This window comes from Chrysoperla carnea, chromosome 4 (genome assembly GCF_905475395.1).
Source record: "Chrysoperla carnea chromosome 4, inChrCarn1.1, whole genome shotgun sequence".
NCBI classification, from domain to species: domain Eukaryota; kingdom Metazoa; phylum Arthropoda; class Insecta; order Neuroptera; family Chrysopidae; genus Chrysoperla; species Chrysoperla carnea.
Genome location: NC_058340.1, coordinates 22953256 through 22974865, shown reverse-complemented (window position 1 = coordinate 22974865; position 21610 = coordinate 22953256). Strand labels below are relative to the sequence as shown.

General features: G+C 25.6%; 1 protein-coding gene and 1 long non-coding RNA gene across 5 annotated transcripts in view; both read left to right on the top strand.

The window, feature by feature from the left end:
* LOC123299053 (zinc finger homeobox protein 3) overlaps window positions 1–21610 on the top strand; it is a 210731-nt gene that overhangs the window by 77495 nt on the left and 111626 nt on the right. The window contains exon 5 of one of the 4 annotated variants that reach the window (XM_044881200.1): window positions 37–105. The exons of the other annotated variants lie outside the window; for them this stretch is intronic. Within the exon in view, the coding sequence (XP_044737135.1) occupies window positions 37–41 (5 nt within the window). The 3' untranslated portion in view covers window positions 42–105. Of the gene's footprint in view, window positions 1–36; window positions 106–21610 lie in introns of those variants that run through there. 4 annotated transcript variants of the gene reach the window in all.
* LOC123299054 lies at window positions 9740–19299 on the top strand. The gene is made up of 3 exons (XR_006535299.1): window positions 9740–9750; window positions 10800–10805; window positions 19147–19299. It is a non-coding gene; the product is annotated as an uncharacterized LOC123299054 (long non-coding RNA).

Here is a 21610-nt window from a genome sequence, read left to right as displayed (position 1 = left end):
ATACCAATTTTTTTTTGTTTTTGGTTATTTTTACAGATTAAGTCTAAAATTCTCTATCTGTGTGTGTATATGTGTGTGAGACACGAACAAATTTTCTCCAATGGACCATTCAAATTTTTTTTAGTTTTATTATTTTAATTTATTTTATAAGTTTACAAAAAAAATCATCTACTAATTTTTTTTTTTTATTTATTATATTTTTTTTGTCAATTTTTTGTTTCTTTTGTCAATTTTTCTCACAAATCTGATCTCGAATTACTGAAAAATTTCTTTTCAAAAGATCCAAAACTATATGGATTCTAATTTTAATACAAGAAAAATAATATTTTACCCGAAAAAATTAGTTCAATAAAAGATTTCTGTTTTAAATGTTAAGTGATTTTTTCCGTTGGTAATATCAAAGTTTTGCTACGATCACTATCTTAAAAAACAGTGGTTTTACAATGTACAAATTCTTTTCCTTTTTTCTTAATAATTCGAACTCAAAAATTTTTATTGAAAAGTTTTCTAAATCAAAATAAGATTCAAATATTCAATTATGCTTTTTTTAAATTTCCACAGCCTAATTTGTTCAACAAGAAGGTCCATATTAATATTTAAAGCAAAATTCTCTGTGATACTAATTTTTTCGAAGTTTAATTAAATTTTTCTTGCATTATTTGACATAAAAATCATATTATTAGGTGATTTTGCAACAATTTTTAATTACATAAGCGTGTGTGCATTCCTACACTATCGATATATCCAGTAATTTATATTAAATGTTATTATAAAATCTTGTTTCCTATAAAATAATTTATTTTTCAATTTTATTTAAAAAAAAAATAAGTTCCTAAATAAATCAGGGATGTCTCACTTTACTAAAAAAAAAATTCATACTTTTTTCGAGTGATTTTTTTTGAAATACAGTGCAACCTCGATATAACGAATCTGAAGGGAACCAGTAAATATTCGTTATATCAAGTAATTCGTTAAACTGAGGTTTGTTATATTGAGGTTAAGTTGGTCTAAAATTCGTTATAAAGAGGAAAAAAGTGTCGGAACCTCTCGCGACATGAATTACATACTATGGAGTACACTAACTGTCATATATTGGTGGGACTTTATACGTTATATAAAGGTTTTGAATTGACGAATTTCGTTATATAGAGGTATTTAAATTTTTTATGTAGTTGAAAATTCGTTATATAGAGGCTGTTCGCAAAAAATATTCGTAATGTAGAGGTATATTTTATATTGACTCTTATGGACAATTCAAGGGGATTGCGAAAAATTCGTTAAATCGAGGAATTCGTTATATTGAGGTTCGTTATATTAAGGTTGCACTGTAATTCTAAAATTAAAATTCCTACACGGTTAATGTTTTTCAATTCTAAATTTCTACACGCTTTAAAAAATTTGGTTTATTTCCCAGCTAAATCGTGTAGGAACTTAAAAAAAACTTCAACCTTGACTCGTATAGGAATTTATTACAAAAAAAAAAAATTATTTTTTGAAAAATCAAAAATTAAACATTAAAAAATAACCCATCAAAAAAAAAATTCGTATGTTTTTTGTTTCTGTGTCAATATTTTTTTTGTTTTTAATTTCTGTAATTTCAAATTTTTGTGTAATTTTTCTTGTGTTTAATATTTAATTTATTTACGCATGCATTTTAAATGAACATAAAAAAAAGATATAAATGAACCCAACTGTAATTTATCTCAAAAAATAATTTCGCGATGATAAATCATTTATTATTAACTCTCAACAAAACAATATCTCTTGAAATAAGTAGGTACACATATTATACATAAAATATATATAGAAAAATTCTAAATTAACCCCATACATAGAAAATATTATATAGAATGTAGAAGATATAGATGCTCGAGGGTAGTCAAAAATCAACCCTCATATAGAAGAAAACATATATTAATGTAACGTTAGGGGTAAAAACAAAATAAAAAGTATAATAACTTATCAAAAAAAAAAAAAATGTAATTTTGTGATATATTTTTATCAAGCGGTTATATTAATAAGTTTTTAGAATTATATAATAAAAGTTTGCTTTCGCCCGCAACTTTTTGATTGTGATATGATATTATTAATATGAATTGTTTTTCTTGTAAGGAAAAAAAAATGAGAAATATAATATAGATTAATATTTCAAAACCTTGAGCAAGGTATTTTCTTTAAACAGGGTGAGGCAACTATTTTCTTTTAAAGTTTCATTAAAAGTTTCAAAAATGAAATAAAAATCGATATATTTTAAACGTTCCTAAACAATTTTTTTTTCATGTTTGTTGATTTTTCTTTTCATTTTTGGAATTATTTTCGAAACTTTTCGACTGGCTCATCTCGTGTGTACGAATCTTCATGAATTATTTAAAAAGAAATTCTAAATAATTTTTACTCTGCTGTTTTCTAGAAAAGTATTAAACTATTTTTTAGGGTATATTTTTTAGACAAATAATTAAATATTAGTTAGGTTATGATGCGCGTGTATATGAAAGCGAATTATTTCTTAGAATAGTAGAAGACGATGTTTTTTTTGGATGAAAAAAAAATGAAAAAAATTTTATTTATGTAAATGAAATGATTTGAACAGAAATTTTCGAAAACAAATTATTATTTTTAGAGAGATGAACAATAATAAAAAAAAGCCTTTGTATATAATATTTTTAGTATATTAATGTATATATTTTATATATGAAAGTATATATTAAAAAATATGACTGTAAATTATTTGTTAATATTATTTTTTTTTTTATTGAAAATATATTTTTAAAATTTATTTATTTTTTGTTTTTTTATTTTATTTTATTTATTTTTTGTTTCCTTTCATTTTTTTATTTTTAGATTTATTTTTTCTAAATTTTTTCATTTTATACATATTTTGATGTACAAAAAAAAAAGGCTTTTTAAATTATTCGAAAAAATTATAATCAAAAAAAGCTGAGTATGAAATTTTTTTTAAACGTAAGTATTGAATTTTAATACAACGTAGTCTTCGGCGAAGTTTTTTTGTTTTTCAAAAAGGTAGGGTATACAAGTTTTTTTTTCATTTTTTTTTCCAAAATCAGATTTTTTCATTAAGAGACTCTTCATAAACATACCACTCATATAGTTTTAGTTCATATTTCGTTGGATTTCATTATTAAGAGTTAACGAGAAAATCGAAACCCTTATAATTATTACATCCCATGAAATTTTTTATTCGGCTCCAATCAAATCTATTTTAAATGAAATGGAAAAATTAAAAAAATTGGAGATAGCTGTCACATCTTTGTAATTTATTTTCATTCTACGGAACCCTTATTTACAACACAATATTGGATGTTTTATTAATAAGTTCAAAAACTTTCTTTGTTTTGTCTGTGAAAAACTTTTAATATTGACTTTTATGAATAATTAATTAAGCAAGTATTAAAAATGAAGTTTAAGAAAATGCCTCCTTGAATTTAATTATTTGTCTAGTCCTCTGAAATTTAATCAGTCAATTTAATTCTGTGATTTAGTGAAATTCATTGTTTTGGTGTGGCTACGATTTGAAATACTTCGTAAGTCTGTTTAATAAACTATGTATGGATCTCAAAATTTGTAGCACATTAGCCTTTTTTCAACCTAGGTGGGGCTACTTGCTGAATATTTTTTCGGCAACCCTGGGTCAAATCAGTATGGCACCGAAATACTGGCATAGTGATATCCACAAAAAATTTCTTACCGTGTAATAAAAACCTCTGTTTTTTTCATAATCACTTTGTTTACATGTTTTTGAAAAGAATGTTTTTAATTTTGCTATTTATCTTCGTGAATAATAATAGCTTAAAAGCTACAAAACATTCATTTGGCCCCCAAACTGTGATAATTGTATTAATTAACATAAAAAAATGACAAAATTAAATTTTTCCAAATCCACAGAAAAAAGAAACAATAGAACATCGGTTTTTTCGCAATAAATCTTATCCAACTGTGTATGTGTGTATTTAATTGCTTTTTTGGTTTCTATAATAATAATAAAATGTTGAATAAAATATATCATTTATCTACTGCTGCTGTTGAGGAGTTTTGTAAATATCTAGGAACAAAAATACCCTTAGAAATAAATACCTATAATAATATTATGTTGTAAGTACACTCTTCGCACAGCACGAGGAATGACGCATGCCATGCAATTCAAAATCTATAGAAACATAACCGTGTAGCTGCTGCCTTATGCAAGTAAAATCACCCTCTCCCCCTTTTTATTATTAATAAAAAACATATAGATATTGGTTGTGGACTATAATTTATATGAAAACGATATTATTTTTTTCTGATAAAAAAATTATAATGTTTTAAGGATATTAAATTGTTTTTTTGTTTATGGTGATCGCTTTTTGTTTCATGTACAGTTTTGTGCATAAATATTTTTTTAATGTTCGATACATTTATGAGCCTGGTATAGAGGTTGGTTAAGCATATTTTTAGTCAATTTAGGAATTTAATAAAATTAGAAAAGGAATTTTATAAAATTAAAAAAGTGAATAATTCGTTTTTTGCAAGCAAGTGTAAAAAAAAAAATTTAATTGGATAATATGAACTTTTAATGAAAATTTTTTGGGAGCTTATAATTACTTTACTCACTTAGTTTTCTTTAACTTAGTTTAAAGACGATATCTCCGAAACTACTCGATTAATCATTCAAAGATTCCCATTTTTGTATATTTTGGGTCCAAATTACAACTGAAAATGATTTTTTAACCTTTGCCAATTTTGAATTTTTCATTTGAAAAGTTGAGAAAATAAAAAAATAAAACTTGGTATATGGAGGATACTTTGATCCAAAAAACACAAAAATAACCCAATTTTGTATAAATTAAATTGAATCTCTTAAGAATGAACGTAAGTTCAAAAAATTTTGAGATCAAATAAAAAAACTTGTAGTCATACACTAATGATATTATTATTTTTTTATTATTTTAATTGTTTTTTATAATATAGTATGTACTACCAAAAACCTAACATAAATTCAATTAACAAAAATGAAGCTCATTATATTATTGATGGCGTAATTTTTTAGACATTGTGTAAAATTATCTTTTGTGTAGGATTTTAATCGATGTTTATATAAATTATTCATCCATACTTTAAATGGATCCATTTTTTTGGGGCAATATTACTCTAGAAAATGGGACAGACTATTCTCCTTTTTTTAGAAATTTTCTCATTATAAAAAAGAGCCAAAATATACAATCCTCTCGATTATAATATATTAAATTAGTTTGATCTGAATACAGTGTATAATAGTTGATCCGAAGATAGCGTGAGTCCAAAAGATTCAAGCAACTTTGAGCCGCGCTACCGGTTTAAGCTTTTATCTGTTTTGTTATTATATTAATTAGATAAAAGATAATTGAATAAAAAATGCAAAAATCTATGGTTCGAATCACAACAAAACAGTCATTATTCATCATTCGAATTCAAAAATCTTAGAGTTTGGGGTGCGGGATAGCGGACAAGTTTTTTTATTTTATCGTTATTGTTATTCAATTCTAAAATAAGAAAGATTCTTGCGTGATTGAAAATTTTAAGGAATAGCTACCTAAATAGCACAGCTTTATCTATAATGCTTTTGCAAAGTTTGTTCGAACTATCCACAAAAATAAAAAGTTATTGAATAGAATTTCGAATTTTTTGAGTATAATTTTTTTTTATTCATTTAAAGTGATTGACTCATTCCATTGAAATTTTGCTTTAATTTCTACTAAATTTAAATTCAAATGTCATAATTTAAATTATAGAAATTATATATATATATTTTTTTTAAAACAAATTATTTTTATTATTTTAATTACATAAAAAACACATTTAAAACATTCTTAAACGTGTTTGATTTGATAAATAATAGCTATAGAATAAATAAAAAAACACTATATTCGATGATAAAAATTCATAGTTGATTGTTAAGTTTATTACTATTTTTTAATTTATTACAGGTAATTAAATTTGAAATTAAAATATACAATAAAAATGATATTTAAAAATGTTGTTTAAATATTTATCATATTAATGACACCTAGATTGGTAATTTAAAAAAGTTAAACCTTATAATTTTAATTTTGGTTTATTTTACAACACACTCCGTATAAGTATTCTAAGGGCAGAGCTATACAACACCATATTTTCAGCTTACTATGGACAAAGAAATATTAAAATTAGGTTCAGTAAGGCTTCAAATGAAAGAGCTTGTGAACCACTTATTAGGAATACAAATATACGATTTTTTATAATTTTTAAAAGGCATGATCCAAAAAATATCAAGTAATTATTATCTCTGTTTTTGAAATTTATTTAGTTATTAGAAACACAAGGGTCATGGAAATTCAGTTTATTTATCCACTGGACAAATATGTTTTAAGAAATTTCCTGAAATCGATCCAAGAAAAAGTTTTTCGTTCGTGATTTTGTACGATATCACATTAACTATGCATCCACACCATTAAATAAACCTTATTTTAGCATTTTTTGTATCACAATTACCATATGTACTGAGTTTTATGAAAATCAGAAAAGTAACTCGATTTTTTGAGAATTTCTCAACCTACTCTTCGAAAAAATCACAAATAAATTATTTTTGGAAATTTGATGAGACTATATATTTGAGTAATTAAAACCCAAAAATGACATTCCTTTGACAAATATTTTACGGCACCGCTTGAAATCTCATATGAAGAAAATCCTTAAAAAACGCTAGATAAAGAAAAAAACGATAAAGTAGCAGGATGAGTTAAAAAGCAAGAGATTTTTCTCTAAAACCCATGATCTAGCAACCCCAGCTCTAGTCACTTTTTTGAAATGCAAATATAAAAAGCAAGTCCTTTGATTTGAGGTATGAGTCAATATCACAATGGCTGGAAGAGAAGCAAAAATGTTTTCATTAAGTTGGAATATTTCTTGATTTCCAATTTATTAATTTTCATTTTTCAATAAACATGATTCCAAAAACGCGTAGTAATTTGCGTGAAGCTAATTTATTGCAAGAGGTTTTTTTCTACTTAACTTATTCGTTCAATACGATGGCCTTGATACAAGTTGTATATATACCAAAATCATATACATACATATGGTCTTAGTGGTCTTACGGATATAGTCTTAAACAAGAATTAACAACTATAATATTTTTATATTAATTAATATAATTAAACCATGAAAAATCAGTTGAAAAGAAAATAAGAATAAAAAAGTACATTTTAATTTATGAATTTATTTTATTCCCATGTAGTTTTGTGTGATAATTGAAATAAGGCATAAAATTAATAAAAATATAAATAAGTAGTTTTCCATTAAGATTGTCCGAACTTTAAACTTAAATTAGACAAGTAGCACATGAAATATCATTACATTTGTATGGTACTAGCCATATGGTAATTGTAGCTTCGGTGGGCAGTGCAATTTAATTAATATTGTCAAAATTAGTAGGCAAGGATTGACATTTGTGAATTTTTTTAAATCAGAATGAGTGGCTGGAGTTACTTTTCCGTTTACCATGGGATTTTCATTGACTAATACCATAAACATTTGTTCAGAATTTAAATCAAATGTTTCCGTAAATAAATTGGCAGTACATAATCGGTGTGGTACTGAAGTTAAAAAAGATCTTGTTAGCCTTCAGAGATTTTTCTTCGAACATGTACTGCAGCTTATGCTGGAACGATCATTAACTCCATAGATAAATGATGTGTTTTAACCACTTTTCATTTTCTGTTTATTCAGTTTTTTTTATTACCATTAAAAAACGGCTCAACTTATTCTGCTGAAAAGAAAATTCTGCTCTTTCAGTTTTTAAATACGCGTCGAATATGCCCAGTAACGCGTTATTGTCATAACTGGTTCCCGAGATAATCGAGTCGAAACAATCCGAATGAAAATAAGTACATACGTACACACACACACAGACATCACATTGAAAAGGTATGATTCGGATATTGCGGCCTTGAAACCGCGGAAATATGTAAAACTGAAGATTTCCAAAATCGACCCCATTACATTAACTTCTGGGAAGTTTATAATTAGACAACACGTAAACACAATATGACATAAAATACTCTTTTAAAATAAAAATTGAATAATATCGCATATAATTTATTTATGAAGTTCAGAAATTCTCAATGGAAATCCTATTTTATTTAATTATTATTGTGTTTTGTATTTATTATATTTTATTTTACAAGACACAACTACAAAACTAGAAAACTAGTGTTCTGTTTCCAATGTGTTATGTTTAGTTGTAGTAATTGAAATTGAATTTTATTTGTGTTAACAAGATAAAAATTTGGATGAATTCAAGCATAAAACAATTGAATGGCTTTGAAATAATATAAATTCAAAAAAAAAAAATTATATTATATTTATTAAATAAAAAAAATAAGCTTACAATTATTATTAAATAAAAATTTTTCGGTTTTGTTTTTCTTTTATTATTAAATGTAGCTGTATAAAATCTGCCAGAAAATATTGGTGCTAAAGATATTAATCAGTTTGTTACTTGTTATGAAAGTATAAACTTTTGTTGGATATTTTTCTTAATCTTTCTGATTTTTCCTTAAATTATGGATTTCATCAGGCGTAAGATTGATATAAAAAAACTATAGTAATTTTCTCTACTCTTCGTCTACCAGTTATTCCATAGATCACACTTGCTTTTTTTAAAGATTTAAGCCTAGTTATGCCTGCCATATTCCCCCAATCCTCGTACCAGGATTGAGTCAGTAAAATCATAAACTATTTTTGCCGCATTTATAATTAAATTTTTTTTATAATAATAAAAATATTTAGAGCAATCATAATTATCCAAGTAATTATTAATACACTTCAATTAAATTGATTATTATTTCAATTCTTTTGATTCCTAGTATCGTTTTTGATTATTTTTACTACAAGTATTTTTCAATAGGTATGTTTCAAGAATAAACAACTTTTGTTTGAAACTTTTTTTCGTAAACATCACTGTGAGGGCGCAAATTATGCGCAAATTGTATAATATGTATTATATGGGAATATCAGTTATATATGTGTGAGATGTTTAATGTGACAGAGTAACTTTCTATACATGATATTTCAACAATTAACTCAGTCAATTGTTTGTTTTCACTTGTTTGATATTAAAACATATATCATTTGAAGTAACAATTTTGATTTGTTTATATCAATTTTAAGTTACATTGTTTAACATTTATAAATAAAAAAAGTTATCTTTTAAATTCTATTTTGTTTATTAACACAAGAATGAGTTAGTAAGACACTCCTTTGTTTCAATATTGTTTTATTCGTTTGTTATTCAATTATAATAATTATAAATTGAAATTATTTTTTAATATTAAGGTGGTATGATCATGTTAACTAGTCAAGATTAGAAATCTTTCTTTTTATTCGTTTAAAAAAACTTACAATAGAGACTGCTTACAATAGAGACAAAAAGTTGCATCTAGGTTTGTATGAAATTTTGGCGATAAAGGACGCTGTTTTGGCTAATTTGCAGTTCTTTACATGTTAATGTTATAGAGAATGTCAATTAAAATTATTGAAAAACACTAATTAATTAAACTTAATGCATCAAAAATTGTGAAAATAAGAAATCAAATTGCACAAATATTATTTTTCAAATGTAAGTTATCATAATTTTTTTTTTAATTTGTGAGACAATAATATTAAATTTTCAATGTAAGTCATAAATGCAATACATACAATTAATAATTATATATGCATCCATACAATTCTATAATTATAGTAGTGTATCGTTACAATGGAAACGCCTCCAATAAAACTCATGCACGGTGCGAATAACTAATACTTTGAGAATTTCAATTTTCAGAGTGCCGAATATTGAACATATTTTTTTATCCAGAGTCGGTCAAATTGATTTTTACTTTTTTGATATTAATATTCATTAATTTTATTCTTGTTTAGGCAATCAAAACTTTTCCCGAATTACGTGAAAGAAAACGCCTCACTTGTGAGAATTTCCATTAACTTATTACGAAAACATAAATAAAAGTAGTCAAAATATAGTCTTGTTTTGGTTTTGGGTATTCATTTCTCTGTTTAGGTTACTTAGAGGCATCAGGACTAAGCATTTCTTATACGTACCGTGATTGAACTGCTTTAATTGAAATTCATAATAAATACATTCACTACAGCATGAATTTTAAAATATAAATAAATAAATAAATAAAGTATTATTATTAATAATATTTGTGGAGCAATTAGAAGAAATATATATTCAATAATAATAAAGGTAAACGATAAGTTGGGATACTTTCTATAAATTTTTTTTAAAAACGTTTTTTATATTTTTTATATGGTTTGTTAATGACAATTATAAGTAATTTATAAATTACGAATAATTTACAGTTTTAATTTATATAATTATAGTTGTTTTTAATAATATATTTCAATTTTTATATTTTTATATTATATGTATGTTTAAGCAATGAAGATATTACATACTCCATTTTTTTAATTTGTTTGAGTACCTTCATAATGACACTACACATTTTTTGGTTTAATTAATTTTTTAACCTCCATGTGCAAAACAAATGAATAACCACTAAAAGCTTCTATCCAGAAAAAATAAATACAAAATTGGTGATAATCGAGCCCACATAGAATACAAAGTATAGAGTCGTTTATTCGACGACCCTCATGACCATTCAATCACGGTTCTGACACGCCTTTGGATCGTCTCAGAATAGTTTCATCGTATCTTTCGTTATTGAGGAATTAAGGGTTAATACTAATCTCACAATGTTTTGTTTATTTTGTTTATCTCTCACTAGTATTATGTAGAGAATGCATTTGTAATATATTAACCTAAAATTGTTGCAATTAAGATCGCATTTATTTTCTACTACAGGCACTTTAGAAATGTGGTAACGAGCTATAATTCGAGCGCCATGTTTATTCGAATACTTAGCTACAAATTGTTACATATTATCTATTACGAATTTGAAAAATTATTTCAATATTCAATTTAAATATTCTTTTATATATATGGAGGTCAAGCACTATTCACACTAAAATTTTTTAAACATGAAATTAAATTTAAATTAATCTAATTACTTAAAAAATTCTTGAAATCAGACCATTTTTACTTAAAAAGTCACATTTTCAATGTAAAAACGTGCTGTAATTAAAGGTAAAAAAAAAAGAAGCAATTATTTGCCTCAGAAATTCACTAAAATAAATATAGCTAACGGTTTGAATAATCTATGTTTAGTAAGTAATATGAAAATGATATTGCAAATATCCGGGAACGTTTCAAATATTCCGGGAAAAATGGTGTAATAAGGTGTACAAAAATATTTAACAAACATTATAATTTTGAGATATTTAAACGCACTTTTTTGGCACTCTCTGTTGATGACGTTAAGTACGTGATCTGTCAATTGGTGACAGTTCAATGTATAATTTACACTTTAAAAGAATGAATTTACAACAGAGAATTTACACTCGTTATTATTTTAATAAAATATAGTTTTCTAATAAAAAGTCGTAGAATAATAGAAATCAATATAATACTTGGTAATACCATGCAAAATGTAAGTAATTAATACATATAGTATGTCAACAAATTTGACAAGCCACCACTATCATGTCACGTCCGTTTAAAAATTTGAATTTCCCGTTTTAGAAATTTTGAATTTTTCTCACTTAATTTGTACTTTTATTCATTAATTTTAAGTTATTAAAAAGTAATTAATTACTAAAATAATAATGGTTTAGTTGGAATGTCCAGCCAATAAAGTTACGGAAAAAAAAAATTTGAACCAAATTTAAATTTCATGAATATTCAAATTTCATTTCATGTCGTGTCCTTTAACACGTGTGCTCAGAAACACATTTATAACAATTTCTAATAACAATAACCAAATTTCTATTAAATTAATTCAGAATTTACAAAAATTTTTGGTAACTTAAAAAATATGTCATTACAAAAATGATTTCGATTCACAATGAAAATACCATAAATGTATTTAATTACGATTAACAATAAAAATTTTTTTTTTAAATATAAAATGAATTCTATTCAACGTAAATAATTAGTTTAGACTAATTTTTATTAAAAAAAACTAAATTAAAAAGAATTTGTTAAACTTGGAATTGGTTTTAAGTTTCATGAGAAACCAATTTTTTTAACTTAAAAAATTTATAACAATTGTACAATATCTAGTTAAAATTAATCTTAAAATGAATAATCATTAGAGAAAGAAAGAATTTTTATAGAAAAAATTACAAATTAAAATCTAAACAATTGATATTTTATTTGTAGTATGATGTATGTTATAATTTTTAATATTTAATTAATAATTATCTAATTCAAGACGTCTTTCACATCAATGAGTGAAGAATAATCTTTAAAAAAAAAACGAAGAAAATTTTACTTTTCCGTGTAAGTTACTCCTTGTCGAAGTGTTTCATTAAATTTGACATGAGAGCTGTTATAAATTCATAGTGTCAAGTAGTCTAGGACATTGTCTGGTTTAATCGTAATAGTTGTAAGCTATTTTCGATGAAAATCTGATTAACCGTTTTATAAGCAAATTTTTATTTACTCAATTCTCTTCCTTGCGCTTCCACCATATTTAAAAAAAATAGTAAACGCAAAAAATTTGTTCTTTTACGTTGGAGATTCTTATATTTTTCAAGTAACACTTGTCAAAGATTGAGATACCTCTGCTGAAGTTTTCAAGTTTACTTGACCTAACAATTCCAGCCCTTAATTTTTGTTTATAACCAAATAAATAAACAAAATAGCTGTTCCAGTTGGATAGAAATTGAATCGGCCAAATTACTCATAAAAATGTAAAACTAGACTTGATACTATGACAAAATTTGAAAGGGAAATTAAAATTGATTAAAAAATGAAGAGGTTATAAGCAATCAAAATTATATTCATAGGTTTCCCATATCCTTTTTGAAAAACAAAGTTTTATACGTGATCTCTATGGCGATACACCACTAGTGAGTATCTTCTTCCTCTTTGTTTAATTTGTAATTTTAAACGTTCATATCTTGCATACTAGTAAATATTATCAACTTCACTTTTCTGCAAAGCCAGTGAAAATTCTCCACCTGAAGTGATAAAAAAAATTTAGTCCGATCCTCTATTCTCATTTAAATAAATGTTGCCTTCGGTGGAAATAATTTAAAACGAAGGAAAAATTCTTTTGTAAGTATTACCCGTCTTAGAAAGTTTACACAAGAACGGCTCTTGAGGTTTTTTCAATGATTAACCTTCGAAACAATTCTGTAGTGTTCTGATAACCTTCAAAAATTCTGTGTTTTAATTTAAATAAAAGCTCAAGTAATTCCTGTATTCCTGCGAAGATATCAACAATAAATTGTGATATTAGTTGAATTAATAGACATAACCCATAATCTTGCATTGGTTTCTTAGAGCCTTCTTCAGTTTTACTACTAGAAGTGGAGATACATATACTCATATAGTAAAAATAACTATAATATTTGACGTAAATAACATTTATAATCAGATAATGTATTTATAATATTAAATATAATATAAAATTTATGTTAGTTAATTGTATCTAGTTAGTGTTGTACATGTTAAAACGTATTAAATTAACAAATGAAGTGAACAAGCAGCCATATTGTTTAACTTTTCAATGTTAACTGTGATTGCTACAAATAATTTTATATACATAACAACATGAATGAATAAAAAAAAAAGAAACACATACAGATTTTTTACAGACAGGCGGATATTTTTATGTCAGTGAACTTTTTCAATAATTATTTTATTTCATTTTTTTTTTATAAATACACATAAATGATTTTAATAGTTTTTTTTTTTTTTTTTCATTAAATAATTTGCATTTTATTATATAAATATGGTTTTTCCAATGCTAGAAGTTTAATGACAGAAAAATTCAATTTTATAATATTTCAAGTTTTAGATTCCTTATTGTGATTTATTCCAATTTTTTCTACAGATCGAATTTATTCGAGATAATGAATTTCACTCGTTTTCCACAACATCAAATTGCACAAATATTATTTTTCAAATGTAAATTATCATAATTATTTATTTAAATTTGTAAGTAATAAATTCAATCCATACAATTATATATGCAGCCATACAATTCTATAATTAAAGTAGTGTATCGTTACCATGGAAATGCCTCCAATAAAACTCACGCACGGTGCGAATTGGTAATAATTATTAAACTTTGCTTACGGAACAATTTTCTTATGTTTGAAAATCGTAAATAACGTGTTTATTTGCGTGCTGATGAGCAAATAGTAATTGTCATTTTAATTTTATTGTCACAAAATTGAAATAATTAAACTTATTTGAACATTTTTATATTCTTTAATGAAATCTAAAAATAAATTGCAATGTTTATATTGCAATGAATTTCAACATTGCAAGGTTTGCAATGTTTTAAAACTGTTGCCAAATAAGAACGACTCAGAAGTAACGTCTATAAAATACAAATGTGATTTGTGTATCATTGGGAATTAATATTGACATCTCATCCATTTAACCAACTGTTTGTTTGAAGCATCCACTTTCTACTTAAATATTTTATTGTTTCGATACGAAAGAAAATTATAAATTCTAAAATTTTAAGGCATAGCGAATTTTAAATTCGAAGGGTACATAAAAAATTACATTAGATCAAATAAAATCCCCCCAAGCTACACTGTATGTGCAAATGCAATTAAGTAATTTTTATATTTTTTTAGTGTACAGCGACATTAACAGCCGGGGTTGTCGCATAATTAAAATAATCACATCGATACACATGGGCCATCGATAGTTAATGCCATTTATTATTGATAAATTCGAATAACCATTGCAAAATAATAAATCCATTATTTTTTTTAGATTTATTAATGGCTTATATATGTATTTATAGTGAGAAAAAAGGGGTGGGTATTTCGTCATTACTAAGTATAAAAAATAGGGTTTTCTTATGATGCTTTATTATATTGCAAAAAAAATAATTGCGAATTGTTAATGGTATCAAATATCTATAGGGATTAATAATTTATTTAAGCAATAATTTTTTGTATTTTGCAAATGGCAAAATGTAGGCGCATGTGTTACTAGACATTAAAATTGATTAATATTTTTGATTGTGAATAAAATTCAATCAATCGCGACAGATCGTTAGATATGTATTGGCAAAATTTTAATGAGTTATTGCTATTGAATCAAAAAATTCATTAAGACTAGAATGAAAAAGGGGTTCGGAGGCAACAATGCATAAGCCTATGTGTTTTAGATAATGCTTTTATAGATCGTTACCCGTTTCTGGGCACAGTTTGTAGTATTGTTATAGTAATGTAAAAACATTTTTCCAAAGCTCAAACTATATTGACGAATAAAAATTAAAGTAAATTACTGGATTGGAGAAAACGCATTTACTTGATATATTTTTCTTATAACAAGTAAACATTCCTTGAGTCAACGATCTCAATACTCAATTCTAGAAAATAACTATTTGATTACTAAAAAGTACTGCAAGTAAAAGTGAAAATAAAAAATTAGCGACGAGGAATTCTAACTCTCAAGATAAATATTAACAAATATCTAATGCATACTGATGATGACTACTTTGGGCTCGAAATACGTTATTATAATACAAAACCTCAAACAGTTGGATCGATATCAAAGTTTTATATTATTTAAAGGAACTGATTTGATTAGAAGTTATTCTGAGCTTGATTGGGAGTATTTACTTCATACGTTTGAAGTTATTAATAATAGGTAATAGCAAAATGAATTATATTCCTGCGCTTCCATAATAAAAACACGCGTTTTACATCAGGGTTTATCAAAAATTTTCCATATTTATCTTATCCTCTGTTATTTGGATAAAGCTGGGTAGGTGTATATATTTTTTATAAAAGCTCTGTAAATGATCAGAATAGGATTATCTTAGAATTAGATAATAAAAAACCAAATTACAATAATTCTATAAGGCATTGCTACAGGGTTAACACTGAGAGCTACTTTTTATTCCAACGAATGAATTACTAATGATTTCTACTGAAAAAAAAAATATTTTTTTAAATAAATCCTGAGGCAAGGATGTTTATTAAAATTTACGTATTATATCAAATGTTTTAATCCTTTTAAATAAACTACTGCTACAAGAATGGTTTTTTCTAAAATGTTTATTGAATTATTGATATGTAGAATAGGTGAGCATTATTAATAAGCCTTTTATAACATTAAAAACGAGCGTAGATAGATTTTAAGTAATACTAAATTTTAATCCTTTTTAAAGTGTAATTCATTTACTTAAAGATTATTAGCATTTATTTTAACAATTTTTAACTTTTAATTTGGAGTATTAATATTAATGAGGTGGGTTGTGTCTTGTCAAGGAACAAATAGAAAATAACAGCAGCAGTAAAAGAAATATTTAAACTTTGAAGTTAAAACAAAATTGAAACTTCAGATATATCATAGAGATTATAAAATTCACTCTTACTAGACTAAAAGTGTAAAAATGAACTTGGAATAAAATTTTGGAATATATTGACAAAAGTAAATCTTTAAATAACAGTAAAGATGATATTGAATAAATTTAAAGTTGACGTTAGCCCCGTTGAAAAAAATAAAAAAGATTTTAATGGATAAAATTCCCTATAAAAATTATTATTTGATATTCCATCTAAACGAAGTTCTAAATATCAAACAGACTTTGAGTGAATACAAGATCTTGAGGGTGCTATAAATATGCTCCATGTTTAACGGAGCATATTGGGATAAATACAGTCAAACCTGGGTAAGCGAAAACTGGATAAGTGAGAAAACTCTATAAGTGAGAGTAATACCAAGACTCGTCATTTTAAGCTCCCAAAACCTCTATTAGCGAGAAACAGAATCCTCTGTAAGAGAGAGTAGTTTTTCCTCATGGATCTGAGTAAGTGAGACTGCTACTTATCTATACCTCTATAAGCGACAATCGGGCCTCTAAAAGCGACATTCATTTCATACCTCTAAAAGCGACAGTCATTTTATACCTCTATAAGCGACAGTCATTTTATCATATTTCATATTTACTACATTCGTACTTACCGTGACTTGTTATTGCTGCGTACCTCATTGCTAAGAGAGAAACGCTACCCATGTACGTGCATTAGCGAGAAACTCGGGTTAGTTAAATATATAATTCGAAACATAAAATTTTAGTAACAAAGTCATTTTTATTCGAGTATATTTGTAAGATCTCAGTTATCTCAGATAGTCCAAAATTGAAATTTTCATTAGGTCACCCAGCTGACCATTTTCATTTAATAAAAAGATTATAGAATGCGTTGATAAATTTATTTATTTTGTAGAAATTGTGTTTATTCTTGTGTTTAAAGCGTGCTTTTGAGTTTTGACAGGTGATTCCTTTTGTTATTTAAAAATATTGCTTTTCTTGACTTTTGCGTGTTTTTAAATACTTTTGATATTACTATTTTGTGTATTCGGATACTGTTCAGACAAATTTTGTATTTTATCTTGTTGTGTGTTTTTCTTATAAATATTTGTTACTTTAGTTTCAATGTGTTCAACAATAATTAACAATTATAATTATGGCGAAGCCGTGCATCTTTATAATATTCTATGCCTATAAAGTAACCTATATAAAGATTTCAATTAAAATCGGTAGATAGAATCTTCCTTAGTAGGATTATCCCATAACGAAGAATTTCCAACATGTTTCCTAAATCTGTTATTCGATGCGGTGATTACTTACATAAAAAGTTTGCGAGATTTATTGACATACTGTTGAATTACTGAATATTTCAAAATATTTTTCATTTCAAAATGAATTCAAAACTGATTGAATTCAAAAACTTAAATATAGACTTTAATTTCAAAAACAGTTATTTTGTTTCGTCATCGTTAGACAATATGGCACCCATTCTACATATACACATGTATATGATATACGTGTTATGTTGCTAGTGAGTATGTCTGTCCAGGTGTAAAAAAAAAAGAGTCTTTTCTCAAAATGAAAAAAAAGACCCTTCACGTATATCATAAAAGATTTATTGGAATGTAAATTGTTATAGATTTTATCATATAATTGTCAAAAATTACATTGTTTGAAATAAATCACAATTAAAGACTACGACGGTTTATTTATTTTCAAGAACGAGATTTCAAAAAAAAAAAAAAATTTAAATACATTTTAAACATTCCTTTGTTTAAGTTCATCTATTGTTTGTATGCATTTTAGTGTACGGAACGAGAAATGAAGCTCTCTGGTTGAGGAGGAGAGTAAAATGTAACAAGTTTTAATACAAAAATTTATTTAAATTGACCATTAAATATATATTTTTTTTAAACAAAAACCAGATTATTAAATGCCAGAGAATTACCTACTGCCTTTTTTTTATATACATTGGACGGATTTTAACGTTTTTGTCTGGAGATACTTTGGGGAGAGACATTCCTTTTGAATTTTAATAATTACTTATTAATGTAAATTCACACAGTTTTGTTCTTTCATTTTCTACCGAGAAACTGGAATATACGATTCTGTAAGGACCACCATAAAATAAGACCGTAAGTAATGAAAGTTCCAAAAAAGTTTTATTGAAAATGATATGATTTTTTTGAAACATTGAATAAAATAATTATATATTTTTAAGGGGTAGATTTGCAACAGTGATTATATACAAAAGTAAACTACATTAATTCGATTTCCGACAGTTGGCTGAACAAAATATTTATTTATTAATTATAAGTACGCCCCCCAAAATTCGTTATAAATAAAAAATGTCACATAAATACGAACACACACATGTTATATTGTTTACAAAATTTAAAAAGAAACCTTTAATTCTTAAGCCTGCCTAACACGATCAAAATTACGAAGCTGTAGCAAAATATCAATGGTAATGCATCTGTGTATCAATGGTAATGAAATTCTTCAATTCAATTTTCGCCCACTTAAGAATTTTTGATAACACTACACTAGTATCATGCTAAGAGTTTTAGGCGATTCGATTAGAACCGAATAGGAATTAGAACGGCTGAGATTATGGGAAGATACACTGGATGGGCCATTTTAACCTATGATGGCTAAATTGCTCTTTTTGTAGTTATCCAATGAAAAACTAACTTAAGCAAAAATCGTGTTCTAACATCAGATTGGGCCTAGTTCTTCGGGGTTCTTTAATAACCAATTTAGATCCTGAACGGTAAGAGATATAACAACACTTGAAATTAGAAAGTTGATCCTCATAAAAATCTAACATTTTTCATCTATACCATTTTTTCGAAAATTGTCGGCTTTCGGAGGAAATACGGCTTAAAAATATGTCATTATTGCATTTAATCGAAAGAAAATACGCTAAAAAAACACAAGCTTTATTTACACCTGGAAAACGTGAGGTTGGCGATATTTCTTACAAAGATAATATATTAGAATGAAAGTAGAGAGATAGGCACATTGAATTTTACACTACAACTAAAATTATTTTGTACCTCATAGTCTAAAAATTAGTAAAGCGTGTGCTGTTAGTTTTAAAAAAAATTAGATCCATTTTATTTTGGACAAACAGATCTTACACCGGACAAGGACAAATAGTTCTTACACCGAAATTTTAAACTTACCATCTTTGCAGGCTATATTTTTTGATTGATTTCTAGCGGAATATTTTTTAGAGAATTTAAAATTTGCTTCTTAGAAAGTATTGACTTTGTAAGATAGGCTTTAAACATTTTAAAATCTTACACTGCTTGTGATGTAAAAAAAACTCATAATCTCATTGAAGAAATTTTCTAAACATAAAAAAAAAACTATTTAAAAATTTGTATTAAAAAAATAAATAAAATATAAAGAACACTACACCATTTAAAATTCTTTATACTGGATCTCTGATATGGCTTTTGGTACATGGTGTGTTGTTCTCTTCAGGTGAGATGTTGTGTCGTTTCTATTGTGTTAAAATCGTAATTTATTTAGTTTAAATTAGTGGTTCGTTTCATTTTGAAAAAAAATAAATAAAAAAGAATAAAAATACTATGAACAATATTCAGGTAAATTTTTAAGGATTATCATAAAATGACACGAAAAATGACACCTTTTAAAAACTTTTAATAACATAAAAAAACGTTTAGTTATTTTTTTTTTAGAAACAAAATCTTAGATAAATTTTAATTTAAAATATTATAAAAATGTGTTTTATTATTTAATCATAAAATATTAAAAATAACAACACAAAAAAAAGTAAATGGAACTGTTCAAGGGTTAATTTTTGAAATATAAGCCTTTTAGTTCATTAGTAGGTGGACGAATATTTGTATAACCAAAGTTCGAAATATACATCCAAATAATATAATTGGACATAGTTCAAAATTTAATAATCTAACTCTGATTTTCTTATCTCTCAAAACATTCCAGTTTTTTCACAAATTTAAACTAGTATTTTACCGGAAAATGAGTCGAGAGCATGATCTGGGCGCCTTTGTACTAATTGTTGGATTGCCTTTAAAAACAATTCTCGCTTATTCCGGAAAATTGTGAAAAATTTTGTTTATCAATTTTGTATTCATTTGAATTCTTTATCGTTAATAAAAACGCTGATAATGACGTTTCCTCTCAAACGGAGATATCGATTCCAATGTGGTTTTTCGTATGTGAAGGTTACTTAATAAGATTTGTCCATCCTTAGAAACATTGTAATTTTTGACCCATAAAACCTTGATTGATGCGTTTTATATTTTCGAATCATGAAAAATTTAAATATTTTTTTTCGTTTAGTTCACGCAAAACGCGAATTCATCCCCTTCAATATTTGACACGAATTGAAAAACATTTTATACCTATATTATTATTAAACTAATTACTCCCAGATACAGATATAAATTCTTACATATTGTATACAAGAACTCCAATTAATTTACAAATATCACGCATACACTTGAGGATAGATAGTTGAGTTTCGAACTGAGCTGCATTAATAATTATTAAACATTTATATCAATAAATCATTTCATAATGTCGACTTTTAAAAAGTTGTTGTTAATTTTATATATATTTATTAGCTTTCTGAAAGAAAGTTATTGTTTCTATCTCAAAAATTGTATTCAAAATAGGTTTAAAAAATTATTTTACCTATAAAGTAAGTAAATAAAAAAAAAAAAGAAACTTAATTAGAAATGACAGAGAGATTTTTTTATAATTTTGGTAATAATTAATTTAGTAAGACACAGAAAAGCATGAGCCATACTGTAACAGCCGTTCTTTATTTTAACCCCCCTAACTGAACAAGGGTTGTTATTAGTTTGACCGCCATGTGTGTGTGTGTGTGTGTGTGTCTGTCTGTAGCATTGTAGCGTCTTAACGGATGAACCGATTGTTTTGTTCGAAAGGTAATTTGATGGAAAGTGTTCTTAGCGAATAATTTGTATACGGTTTTTTAAATTTTGTTAATTTCATTTGTGTCATGTTGAAGTGAATTCCGTAGCGAAATATTTTTCGACTTTTATAAAAGATCGATTTGCTCAGGGTGCTTTTTTGCTGATTTGTTGCAATAAAAATTCTAGTTTTAACAATAATTTATGTATTCTCCCCTTTTAATTTATCGTAATATTTAATACAGTAAAATT